General features: G+C 49.3%; 1 protein-coding gene across 1 annotated transcript in view; it reads left to right on the top strand.

Moving 5' to 3' along the window:
* Nucleotides 1-13,174, top strand: part of LOC133769997 (T cell receptor alpha chain MC.7.G5-like) — a 316,437-nt gene extending 303,263 nt beyond the window's left edge. The window contains exons 4-7 of the mRNA XM_062205470.1: nucleotides 9,345-9,602; nucleotides 11,105-11,149; nucleotides 11,999-12,106; nucleotides 12,675-13,174. Coding sequence (XP_062061454.1) covers nucleotides 9,345-9,602; nucleotides 11,105-11,149; nucleotides 11,999-12,105 — 410 coding nt within the window. The 3' untranslated portion in view covers nucleotide 12,106; nucleotides 12,675-13,174. The remainder of the gene's footprint in view (nucleotides 1-9,344; nucleotides 9,603-11,104; nucleotides 11,150-11,998; nucleotides 12,107-12,674) is intronic.
* The last annotated feature ends 331 nt before the right edge of the window (nucleotides 13,175-13,505 follow it).

Here is a 13,505-nt window from a genome sequence, read left to right as displayed (position 1 = left end):
AGAGGTTTGATGATAACTATATAAAGTCTCCATTTGAGAAACTCAGAAATTAGGTGTTCTAAGAAAACTTTTCACCATTAGGACCAGAGTCATCTTTGAAATATGCAGCTCCGAGGTGTGGGGGAAGGTGGATGGAAGGAAAACCAAAAACTCATGCATTTGGGCAAGGCTTTGAAGTTGCCTTTGCTCCTGGCAGGTAAAGCTACACAGTTGGAGTGGTATAGACCCTGTGTATTGATTCAATCCAGATCTGTCCTGGAGCTGTTGCTGATGGTGGCAGGAGCACTTGCTGCACAGTTGCCTAGGTGTTCAAAAGATGCCTAAATAAAGTGATGCTGTTTTGTGATGATTAGAAATAATCAGCATCAATGAGGCCTCTAATTGTGTCTGCAGGAGTGGATAGGAGAACAGAAATCAGAGCACAGAAAACTTAATGGATAAAATTAGGCTAACATTTAGAATTGAATTTCAAGTTCTTGAAACTAGAGAAGGCAATTTTAAGGAATATACAAGTGTACCTCAAAAGATTCATAGGACATGAAATTAAAAGCTAAGTTTATTTTGGTGCAAAATATTTTGAAATCCGTGCACACACAGGATCTTCAAAAAGTTTATGAAAAATGCACACTATGAGAAAGTTTTGCATGAATTTCCCATTTTGTATCAAAATAAACACCTTTTGTTTTCATTTTATTTGAAAGGTAGGGCAAGAGAAAAAAAAGTTGGACAGAGAGAGATTGTCCATCCTCTGGTTCACTGTCCCCAATTCCCCACAACAGCCAGGGCTGGGGCAGGCAGAAGCCAGGAGCCCAGAACTCAATCAAAATCTCCCACATGGGTAGCAGGGATCTGAATATTCTAGCTACCCCAGGGCACACTTTAGCAGGAAGTTGGACCAGAAGTGGAGAACTCACGTCTCCAACCATGCACTCCAATATGAGATGCAGTCATCAAAGTTGTAGCTTGAGAATTGCACCAAATGCCTGCCCCAAACATCTTTTAATTCTGTTTTCTATGAACTTTTTAAGTTCCCTCATATGTGCAAATCTGCCTGTGTTCCATGATTGTTTATGAGTTTTTTAATAAAAAAGTACTTTGGGGGCCGGCGCCGCGGCTCAATAGGCTTATCCTCCGCCTGTGGCGCCGGCACACCGGGTTCTAGTCCCAGTCGGGGCGCTGGATTCTGTCCCAGTTGCTCCTCTTCCAGTCCAGTTCTCTGCTGTGGCCCGGGAAGGCAGTGGAGGATGGCCCAAGTGCTTGGGCCCTGCATCCGCATGGGAGACCAGGAGAAGCACCTGGCTCCTGGCTTCGGATCGGCGCGGTGCGCTGCGCCAGCCTCAGCACACTGGCCGCAGCGGCAATTGGAGGGTGAACCAATGGCAAAGAAAGACCTTTCTCTCTGTCTCTCTCACTGTCCACTCTGCCTGTCAAAAAAAAAAAAAAGTACTTTAGGGTCAAATAAATTTGAGAAGTACTAGATTTCTTTCCTCTAGAACTTTTCAGACTTTAAAATGTGAGTGTGTGATGTCAGTCTTTGAGACAGAAATTTGGTATACAGCGTTTTCCAAACTTATGTGCACTTAGAATTCTATTTTTGCAGAGAATTTTAGAAGGACTAGGTTTCCTCTCTGAAATCCTCACTCAGTACTTATCTAGTTCATTCTAGAACTTTGGGCATTTTTTTCCCCGTGCTTATATGGATATCAGCCCTAATCTTAGAAATCTCCAGAGCTGGAGATTCTTGGACCTCACAGGTAACTCACTCCTGAATGTCCCCATCTTGGTAGTTCAGTGGCCCTCCTCGTGCAAGGGCTGTGAATGTTCCCGTGGGATTTCTAGTGTCTCTGTTCTCTGGCCTCCGGGAACAGCAGAAACCACTTCCTAGAAGGACAGCCCTTTGTTTGGCCTCAATTCCATCACTGAGCCCTACCCAAGGCTTCCATCTATTGCCAGTGCTGTGCATGCTTCCTGCAAGATCCGTTTCCCAGTTGAAATCGTGCTCTTCTCTTCCAATTTCCCTTCTTTGCTTTTAGTCATGGAACCCAGAATGGGCATCCACCCTCCAGGAAGGCTTGACCAGCCCCAGGCTGAGGGAAAGGCCTGTGGGACTATTACACAGCAATCTGAGGGATGAGATATGCAAGAATTTTCTGTCTTGTCAAAGAAAGATTGACCTGGAGGAGTCCAGAAAACAAGGACAGGAAGGGCAGCGCCCCAGCCCGGCTGGTTCTGCTCAGGTTAGAGTTCTTGCAAAGTGTTCTCCTATTGTGTATCATCTGGGTGGCTACAGTAAGCTGACCTTTGGAGCAGGGACCAGGCTCGTTGTGCACTCATGTAAGTATGACTATGCTAATGAATAGGACAAAGAGAACTATGACTTGTCTATGAGAATACAGGCAATTATTTATAGCAAACATGCGGATATAGGAGGCACTCACTTTCTGTTTCTATAAGCTCTCTTGGTGACTTAAAATGTTCCCATTTCTCATATTAAAGACGAGTGCTGAGAGCCAATTGAGCAAATGAAAATCTAAGCAGAATAATTTACAGAAACATAAAAAGAGTTCCAGATACTTTCAAGCGAAGCTGATGATATCAGTACCAGATAATCTGAACATTCAGGAAATTAGCTAAGTGCCCTTGGGGGAAAAGAGATTAGTTAACAGCAAACACAAATTCTCTTCTATGGCAGCAGGTAGCTAAATTCTCTGGACTGGCTGATGGACCTGGTATAAGCATACCTATTCATACAATTGTCTTCCCCAGACTTGAGCAGAATTTTGCACCCTCTCCTAAGGGTTAAAGTGGCTCACACCCCACCTGAATGGCAATATGCCACATGAAATAACAAAACCTGGAGGCAGCAATGTATAGAGGGATAGCAATTCTCAGGAAAATTCTGGACCTACCCTCATTGGCTATATGAATAAGGCCTGCACTCTCTCAACAGCCAACTGACAATAATTGCATCGTAATAATGGGAGATAATGCCTAGCACATAGCAAACGATCAGCAAATCACAAAGCTTTTCTGAAATGTTATTATCAGGGCATTGCTGTTAAAGTTTACATCATTGTGAAAGGAAGGGCAACAGTTTCCTTGGGCAATGGGAGATCGAAGAATCATAGACCCAGCGGGCATTTCAGCATGGTACTTGAAGACCCCAGTGGGTTCCAATAGATTAGCATCTGGAAGGTTATCGAAAAGACCTTGCCTGCAGTGGGGGGTATGGCAGTGGTACCAGGCTAGTCTTTGGAGCAGGGACAAGAATTAGCATCCAGCCAAGTAAGTATTTCTTCTTTGTTCAAGATGCTGACTCAAGCCCTTGTTTTTAGCCTCTTCTGAAGTATCCCAAGTGCTTCTTTCCACTCATCCCAAAAAATCTTCCCACCCACACTCAATGCTCTGGGGCCATTGTCCTTGGGCTGGGACCTTAGGAATCATGAGCAAGTACTCATGTACCAACAGGATTCTGTTGCCCTAAGCAAAGGTTTTTGCTGTGCTGAATTCTTAGTTTGTTGGAATAACTTGAAATCACAACCTCAGCCCAAGGTATGGCAGCAGAATGGGGCAGGAAAAAAAGGATTGAACATATTGAAGAATCTTAACACAGGGATAGACATTTAGCTTAGTGGTTAGGATGCCCACATCCCATATCAGAGTGCCTGGGTTCAACACCCAGCTCTGTCTCCTGACTTTAGCTTCCTGCTAATGTAGACCCTGGGAAGCAGTGGTGATGGAAGTAAGTGGGTCCCTGCCACCTGTGTGGGAGATCTAAATTAAGTTCTAGGCTGTGGGCTTCAGTCCAAGCCAGAGACCAATTGCAGGCATCTGGAGAATGAATCAGGGAATGGGAGTTCTCTTTCTTTGTTTCTATCTCTCTGTCTCTGTCTCTCTGTCTCTCTCTTTCTGTGTATGTGTCTCTCTGCTTCTAACCTGCTTTTAAAAATTTAAAGCACAGACAATAAAAGAAAAAAGATAAATTGAACTTCACCAAAAGAAAAAATTGTCTTTAAAAAAATCTTAGTAACAGGGGCTGGTGTTGTGGTGTGGCTGCTTGCGACACATCCCATATCAGAGCACCTGTTCAAGTCCCAGGTGCTTTGCTTCCAATCCATGTCCCTACTAATACACCTGGGAAAACAGCAGAGAACAGCCCAAGTCCTTGGGCCCCTGCCACTCATGTGGGAGACCAGGTAGAGTTCCAGGCTCCAGGTGGAGTTCAGCCTGGTCTGGTCTGGCCATTGCAGCCATTTGGGAAGTAACCCAGTAGATAGAAAATCTCCTTCTCTTTTTGCTTCTCTCTCTCTCTCTCTCTCTCTCTCTCTCTCTCTCTCTCTGACATTTTGCCTTTCCAATAAATAAAGATCAGAAGTTCTAATTCTTAGGAGTGTGATTCTCCCACCCTGTGGAAGATCAGCACTACTCCTATTTATGCATAGGTAGGTTCCATGAGTTTCTGTAACGGTGTCATCTGTGGTGTGAATACTGGAGGAATGAGTGGTAAACTCACATTTGGGAAAGGGACCCAGGTGTCCATAATATCTGGTGAGTCATCGCAGAGGGCATCATTTGCAACCCCATGGGCCACTGTCACTAATCCCATGTCTGGGGGTATCGTTTATTACTATGGTGAGGATAACTGCGGATGTTGTAATTGTCTTACAGAGGTCTGGGAAGGGGAAAAGCATCACTATTAATCTTCAATATCTGTGTCTCTCTAGGTCAAACACATTAAAATTTGACTTTAATTGTTCAATGGATGCTTTTAATGCCTTTTATGTGGCCATCACTCTAGAAAATGATAGACAGTATATGAAGAAGTCTAAGATAGATGCCTGACCTATCCCCAAATCATATAGAAACTAGTCAAAGTTTGTAAATTTAGCAACCTGGAGACTAGTTTTATAATAACCAGTTGATGTCAATGGGTACAATATAGATAGAGTTCTGTCTAGAATGTCAGCCTACATGGAGAAGTTTTACATGGTAGAAAGGATTTATTGGGCCCTGAAGGATGGCTAAAGTCTGGATGAGCAAAGAAAGAAGAAAAGGGGGGCTGGCACCGCAGCTCACTTGGCTAATTCTCTGCCTGCGGCACCGGCACACCGGGTTCTAGTCCCAGTTGGGGCGCCAGATTCTGTCCCTGTTGCTCCTCTTCCAGTCCAGCTCTCTGCTGTGGCCAGGGAGTGCAGTGGAGGATGGCCCAAGTGCTTGGGCCCTGCACCCGCATGGGAGACCAGGAGAAGCACCTGGCTCCTGGCTTCGGATCTGCGTAGCGCGCCGGCCATAGCCGCCATTTGGGGAGTGAACCAACGGAAGGATGACCTTTCTCTCTGTCTGTCTCTCACTGTCCAACTCTGCTTGTCCAAAAAAAAAAAAGAAAGAACAGAAAAGGGGAGTTCCAGGCAGGAAGAACATCAGGAAAAATGTTGGACTTAGGAATAAATCAAATACATGCCTTTTGGCCTAAGCCAACACATCTGATGATAAATCACATGATAAGCAGGCCAGGCAAAAAGTGTCTTCTTAGGCATTGAGGAAAAGAAATACTACAACTTTCAAGAGCACACAGAAATTGGAGTTGGGGCCAGTCACTGGGAGATCGGGACCCAATCTAGAAATGCAGAGCAAATGTGAGGGTGAGAAGAAACAGCTCTGACCATGGGTGGTTCAGGATGTAGGAAGCACCTCTCTCCTTCCTTGGTGGGCTCTAAGAGGGCCTGCCCTCTTCTCAGAGGAGGACACACTTAAGGGTTTCTGTAATGGGGACGTCGGGAGTGGTATGAGGTGTTGCCTCCCACTTTGGATTTGGTAAATGCACCAGAGTTTCCATTAGTCCCAGTAAGTCTGCCCATGCTCCCTGTTTCCCAGTGATCATCACAGCTTCAGTGTGACCCAGAGTCTGTATCACAAATTCTTGTTTCTGGGTTCCTGGTAGGTAACTATAGAGCACAGATTCAATGGTAAGGGAGTCTTCAATCTCTGCTGTGCCCTGGGCATCTAAAGTACTTGAGCAGGGCAGGCACTGAGCTGAGCTGTTAAGAAGCCCACATCCCATGTTCAAGTTCCTAAGTTTGATAGCCAGTTCAACTCCTGACTCCAGCTTCCAGCCAGTGCAGACCCTGAGAGGCAGTGGGTGTTGGCTCAAGTGATTGGGTCCCTGCCATCTAAATGGAAGACCTGGATTGAATTCCTGCTCCAGCTTCTGCCCCAACCTCTGCCCCCTGTCCAAGACCAATGTGAACATTTAGGGAATAAACCAGCAGATACCAGCTCTCTCTTGGTCTCTCTTTCCTTCTCCTCCCCTCCTCCGCCACATCTCCCTCTCCCTCTCAAATTAAAAAAGAAAAACTACTAGAGTATTCAGACATATGCTGTGCAGTTGGTTCTGAATTAAAATGACAGATTAGGAGATAAAATAACTGAACTTCCACATTGAAAAATTGATCTGGTCTTCCTGAGGCTACCTTCTGATGCCATCAGTGGTGGGATGTGTTTTTCTTGGTTGGGTGGAGTAGAATATTTCTCCCCATGGGGCTCTCACATATGGACCCCAACGACCTCCAAATTAAAAGCAGCTGGAGTTAAATTGGGATGAAAGTAAAAGGAGACTAAAAATATCAAATACCGCCAGGGCAGCTTTCTCTTTTTGTCTAAAAATATTGAGTGAGGTAGAAGCTGGACAAGAGAAACAACAGCAAAACTGCAGGTAGGGAAGTAAGATTGAGAGGGGCTAAAAGTCACCTCACCCTCACTTCTGACTTCATTTTATTTCTGTTTGCTCTTGATTCTCGTCAGCAAAGCTGAGCAACAACTGGCCTGCTCTCAGCAGTCACCCTTCATAGACTTCTCGATGGTTTTAAGTCTCACGCTAAGCCCCATTGCCATTCCTCAAAATCTCACCCTCGGTGCCATTGCTCTTTCTAGGCCAATCCTATCCAATAGAGCTTCCTGTGATGGAGGAAATGTCTGTCAATCTCCAGTGTCCGGTAAAACAGTCACCAGTTCCATGTGGCTACTGAGCTCTCAATTTTTTTTATTTTTTACTTATTTTTTTAAAGGTTTATTTTATTTATCTGAAAGGCAGAGTTACAGAGAGAGAGATGGAGAGAGAGAGAGAGATCTTGCATCTGCTGATTCACTCCCCAGATGGCTGCAACAGCCACGGTTGGGACACTTTGAAGCCAAGAGCCTGGAATCCCATCCAGGTCTCCCATTTGGGTGGCAGGAGACCAAGCACTTGGGCCATCATTCACTGCCTTTCCAGGGGCATTAGCAGGGAGCTAGAAGTAGAGAAGCCGGAACTTGAACCAGCACTCATATGGGATGGCGGTGATGCCAGCAGCAGATGAACCCACTAGCACCCCCCTTTTTCTTAAGATCGATTTTATTTATTTGAAAGTCAACATTGCAGAGAGAGACAAAGGAAGTTTTCATTTTTAATTAATTTTAATCTTTGTGGGTTAACATAATCTTATGTTTAATCTTATGTTCATTTACATAACCACATGTAGCTGGAGGCTGTAAAACTGAACAGAGATCTTGATCTTCTCGAATCTGACACCATCAGGCCCCAGGACTTCAGTTAGTGTTTAAGCTGGACTCCAAGTTGGACTTCTGGTTCTCACAGGGAATCTCTTTCCCCTGTGAAGCCGAACTATTTGGTGGCACCTGATCCTCTGATTTCTCCTCAAAGCCACATTCTCTCAGTGTTTCCATGTTCTTCCATATAGCCCTCCCCAGTCCTGCCCAAGACCACCCCTCCCCCTGCTGACTAACAAATCCACTGGGGCTGTGGGAGGGGAGCTAATGCCTTCCTGTCTCTCCCCTCCCAGTGAGAGTTAGACCTCAGGGTCGTGGCCACGGTGGTGTTGGTGTCGGGCTCCCTGCTCTGCTGCTGCAGGCCCTCCACTGCAGGCAGCACCGCCCTGACTCAGCGTCTCTGGGCTGTGCCAAGGGCTGGCTGCTTTGGTTTTGGATTCAGCCGAGTGTCTGCCGTGCCAAGGCCACCCCAGCTGGCCTGGGAAGCGGGACACATCGCTGGGGTCTGAGAAACCTTGTGTGCACAGTGAGGAGCTGGGGGAGAGAACCACAGGGGCAGGAAATTCTAACCCGGGCCTGCTGGAAACTCTCTGGGTGGTCCCAGCGTGTTAATCCTCCTGGCAAACCTTGCTTCCTCCTCTGAAGGCTGAGGTCAGAAAGAATAAACAATGAGACTCACGTTAAAAACACAGAATCCGACGGAAATACTGCAGAATGAGCCTCGGCACTAAGGAAAAGCCTCCAGCAGCTCCTGCTTCCTGGGGTGACGGTGCTTCTCAGGGGCAGCCATCCCAGCAGTACCAGCAGCTCCACCTCCTCACACCAGCTCAGGGCTTTACGGCTTACTTAGTTATTTCACTTTTAAAATTGTTTAGTTATGTATTTATTGTGAGGCAGAGAGACAGAAAAAGAGAGTTCCCATCCACTGGTTCACTCCGCAAACGCCCAGAATGGCCCTGGCAGGGGCCTGCAGCCAGGAGCCAGCAATTCAATCAGGTTCCAATTACTTGAGCCATCATCACCACCTCCCTGGGTCTACAGTAGCAGGAAGCTACAATCAGGAGTCAGGGCAAGGGACCGAGCCCAGGTACTCTGACTGGGATGCCAGCATCCTAGCAGGCGTCCTAACCACAGAAGCCAAATGCCTGCCCCTCAGTATAATTCTACTTGGAGAAACGTCTGTTAGGTAACTGGATGGGGCAGCTTTTCCATTTTACAGATGAAACTCGTGAGACTTAAGAAGCTGACTTGCTCAAGGCCTTCTATCTAGGAAAGGGTAGGGCCAGGGCTTGTGTGTAGGTGTTCTAATTTGTAGTCCAAAAAATTTAGTGATGAGAGAGACATCCCCTGGTAATACTATTGGTTTTCCAACTTAATGTCCACGTATCAGAAATCCCCGGTTCCTGCCGAAGTAGAGGAGACGCCTGTAGCTTCCCGGTTTGGATAGCTGGGCCTTTTCCTTCTTTTGTCTTTGGCCTGCCAGAGCTATATTACGAGTAGGCTTGTGGAGGTTTGAAGTCCTATTACCTATAAGAAGAATGAGCAATATCAGGAGCCCTGCATTTCTGGTTTCCCTGCGTGACATGGACAGGACTTGTGGCCTGTCCCTGAGGCCCCAGGCCCTTGTGAGCACCCGGTTTCTAAAATGTTAGAATATTTCCCATGTGACGCCTGAGAATATGGCTTGCCAGCCCCCTAGAGCCCCACTCTTGTCCATCACTGGCCCCTGGACTCTGGCCTGGGCTGGGGCAAAGAGGGAAACAGGAGCATGGCCTAACTGCAATTCTTTCGGCCCACAGATATCACGGACCCTCAGCCCGCCGTCTACCAGCTGAGAAACTCGAAATCCAGCGACCTCTCCTTGTGTCTATTAACCGATTTTGATTCTAAAACCAATGTGTCACGAGGTACGGAACCTGCAGAATTCATCACAAGCCAAACCGTGCTGAACATGAAGTCCTTAGATTCCAAGAGCTACGGTGCCTTGGCCTGGAGCCAAAAGAGCAACTTTTCATGTTCAGGCGCCTTCAATGAAAGTAATTTCCTTTCCTCCTCAGGTGAGTACAGCCTTTTTGCAAAGTCTTTGCAAGCTGAGCCTCCCCACTTCAGGAGATGCCTGGTTCTGCCCGGAGCTCAGGTCCATGGTATCTCAAATCTTATTGGTGGTCTCGGTCTCATCAGCTATCAGCTAAGCTCCCACCTGCTTTACACAGGGGCCCAGTGAGCCCCATCCTAACACTCCACAGAAAGTCCTAGGTGAAAAGCAGATGAAGGGGAGGTGACAGGAGAGAGCGCTGAGCCAGCCTCAGCCTCACCAGCTCTGAGCTCCCACCTCCCCGCCTTTGCTCAGGCTGTTCGCCCCTTACATCTCGTCATCTGCCGAAAGCTCTCTCCCAGCTCCACCTCACCCGGCCACTCAGTCATTCAACAGCCATTGACTGAGAGGGCACAACGTACCAGGTGCTCGAGTGGAGGAGGAAAACCTCAGCTCTGCCCAGAGGAAGCTCCGTTCTAGTTAGGGGAGACCATCAACAAGCAGGAGAAAACCCATGTAACTTTGGGCTGTGAGAAGGCTTTAAGTCGGGGTTGAGGAAGGAGCCACCTTAGGGACAAAAGTCAGGGCAGGGCTCTCTGAGGACACGCTGTTTGAGCTCAGACTCAAGAGGGAAGAAGGTAGTGGTCAGGCCGAAGCCAGGGAGAGGACCCTTCGGAGGCCTGAGACAGGGGCCCAATGAGAGAAGGGGAGAGCACGGGAAATGAGTGGGAAGAAGCAGGGGAGGACCAGCTGCCAGGGCTTCACAGGCCGTGAGAGGGCAGACGGGGTCCCAAGCATGCTGGGAAATGACTGGTGGCTTGCAGCAGGGAACTGACACGTCCTTTACTTTGAAAAGATCATCCGCCGCTCTGCAAGGAGTGGATCATAGGCCAGGAGGGGAAGGAGAAAGGAGACCACCGCAGCAGAGGTCACGGAGGCCTGGGCAGAGTGGTTGTGGGAAGTTGTGTGGCCAACACCAAGTGGGATTCAAAGGTGGAGGCATACAGGAATGAGAAGGAAAAGAGGGGATGGAGCAAGGCCTCTGAATTTTATGCCAGAGCAACTGAGTCAATGAGAACACCAAACACTGAGAAACAAATCCAGGGTACAGGAATCAGTATGCTTTGGAACATACGGAAGTATGCATGCCCTATGGCCCTTGACACTGTCTGTGGCTCACACACACCCCACCCCCCCACCCACCCCCACCCCCGCTGAAGGCCAGACTGGAGCCTGCCTATAGACAGAGTGTGTGTGTGATGGGTCCTTGTGGCCTGGGTCATGAAATATGTGCTTTGCACAACCACTGCCTGTGAAGTGAATGAAATGATGCCTGAAGCTTGGGGTGTTGGTCCTCCCGAGGCCAGCAGCCCTCCACAGCAGGTAGCCTAAGTTCCTTCCAGCTCTCCCCACAAGAGAACATGGAAAGGCTGTAGATGTTCACCTGCCAACACGGGGGAGGTCTGGGCTGGGAAAGGCAGCACACTCTGGACTCTAAGAAAATGTCTTTGTTTCTCCTTGCAGATGTGTTCTGTAATGCCAAGTTGGTAGAGAAAAGCTTTGAAACAGGTAAGAGTGGGGTGCAGCCCAGCTTGGCACAGGGCTGGGGACGTGAAGGACTCACAGTCACCCTGACTGGCGAGGGGAGGTTGGAAGAATTAGTGGATCTGGGAAGGAAAAGTATGAGAAACAGGAACAGCAGTTAGAGACTGCTCAGAGCTACCCAGGTCTCTCTTGAATCCCTCTCAGCATTGTCTAACTTTCTTTCCCTTCTAAGTGCTTTGGGGATGGGTCTCTCGTTTTACTGGACCAATGACTCATTCCCGGGCCTCTGTGTCCCTTTCCATAGCCCTGCGGTGAGGAGAACCAGAGAGAGCAGCAGGGTGGCCCCGCTGCGGATAGCCTGACTCCCTTATGTACAGCACTGAACTCGGGTCCCCCGGACGGGTCCCTGCCTGTCCAGGGGTTCTGTCTTCCGCCCAGAACAGCAGCAGTCCTCATGTCTTCTGTAGGCAGTGGTCTTGTCTCTCCAGGGTCCTCCTCCACCCCTCACCACCTACCCTGGGCCCATAGCGGTTTCCATCTGAGTTGGCCCTACTGAGTCATATCCGCTGCGGCTCAGCCACTAGGTTCTCACTAAGGGGCCCAGGCCCTAGGAGCTGTGATGTTAGTTTCTGAGCACCTACCCCCACCCCCGGGGCCCAGAGAGGCTCAGCAATGAAACAAGGGCCCCGTGCAGCGCTCTTACTGTTGACCCTGGAGCAGCACACAAAGGATACTTGCAAGGGGCATGCACACAGGCTGAAGCCCACCCCCAGTGCCCCACTCTGCTTTGGGGAAAGCCACGTTGTGTCACGTGGAGCTGGGCAGACCTCCACCGTGCCCACCCATAACCACTGTGGCCCCTTGGTTTTACAGACATGAACCTAAACTTTCAAAACCTGTCAGTGATCGGGCTGCGCCTCCTCCTCCTGAAGGTGGCTGGATTTAACCTGCTCATGACACTGCGGCTGTGGTCCAGCTGAGGTGAGGGGGCGTCGGTGCTGCGGGTGGGGGGAGCCCCAAGCTCTGCGAGCAAAACTCCCCATGGGGTCTCGCTTTGAAGTCCTGGGCCTGCCAAGCTCTTGCATTTCTTCCTGTGACACATTCCGCTCATTCGCAACAACAAGTGTGTAGCCTGAAACACACTCCCTTCAGCCTCCTCAGCCGAGCCTTCTCTCCCCTGAGGTGTGAAGAGCACTTGTCACCACCCCCATTGTAGAGATGAAGAAACTGAGGCCAGGTAACGTCAACGTCCGCATAGCCAGTGAGTGGAAGAACAGAGACCCAGACTCACACAAGCCCTCAGTGGCCCAGCGGCCCCCAATCCTTTCCTCATGTTCTCTCCCAGCTCCATACTCATAGTGCACCCTAATCCTAGCTCCACTGCCCGCCTTGCCCAGCATCCCTGACATATACACCCATCCCCCACCATCACAAAGAACCCCAGGCCCCATGGCCCCTAGAGCTGTAGCACGGGGCCACTGCTCTCACGGCTCTGACACTGCTGGGGGCTGCTCACATTCAGCATGGCCTCTGTTCTTCCTCCTCCCAGGTCAGCAAGACTGTGAGAGCCTCGCTCCCTCCGCAAGCCGAGGGGGGCTCCCCCACCACCATGGAGAGGAAGGCTCCTACCCCTTCTCTGCCCTCCCCTACCAATGCGCTGGCTGGATCCTACCAGATCTGTGATGAAGACTGTGGACAAGCGGCCAAACACCGTGGCACCCCACCCACCCACCGTGCTCCCTGTCCCTTTTCTGCTGCTTCTCACTGCCTGAAGCTCACAGCAAGGGTTGGGGTTGGCCAAAGCTTCTCCGTGCCTTGAAGAGACTCCTTCCCCTCCCCCAGAGCCTGGCCCTACTGTCCCCGTAGACGATGGAACAACCCCCTCCCCCACCCCGGCTCCCACCGTACCCTGTGGACTCTCTTGGACTCTGGCTCCTGAAGAATGTGTGTATTCTTTTCAATAGTACTCATAAAGAAGCATATTACTTTTATCCAGGATTGGGGGGAGGGGAGGGTGCTTACTATTCTAGACCCTGCTGTGCTGTATAATCTGAGCCATGTTGTCATTCTGTTGCCCATAACATATTAAAAGTGATTTAGAAGACCAGAGGTTGTGCTCCTGTTTACCTGGGTGTGGCTGGGGTCTCCTGCTGCTGCCCACTGGCTGGGCAGAGAGCAACCAAGGCTTTTGTCCATCACACCAACTTAACAAGCTGCTAAAGTCAACCTCTTCTTGGAGTAACCTCTGAAAAATTCCACTTGGTTGGCTGTGCTGGGGGCCAGGAAAACCCTCTTAAAAGCTCAGGCCCCTGCTTTTCTGTTTTCGTGCCACGCCACGGGGCCACCCATGGCGGGAAACTGGCCCACGTGGCTCGTGGTG

The sequence above is a fragment of the Lepus europaeus genome, chromosome 11 (assembly GCF_033115175.1).
Source record: "Lepus europaeus isolate LE1 chromosome 11, mLepTim1.pri, whole genome shotgun sequence".
NCBI classification, from domain to species: Eukaryota; Metazoa; Chordata; class Mammalia; order Lagomorpha; family Leporidae; genus Lepus; species Lepus europaeus.
This window is presented reverse-complemented; position numbering and strand designations above follow the sequence as displayed.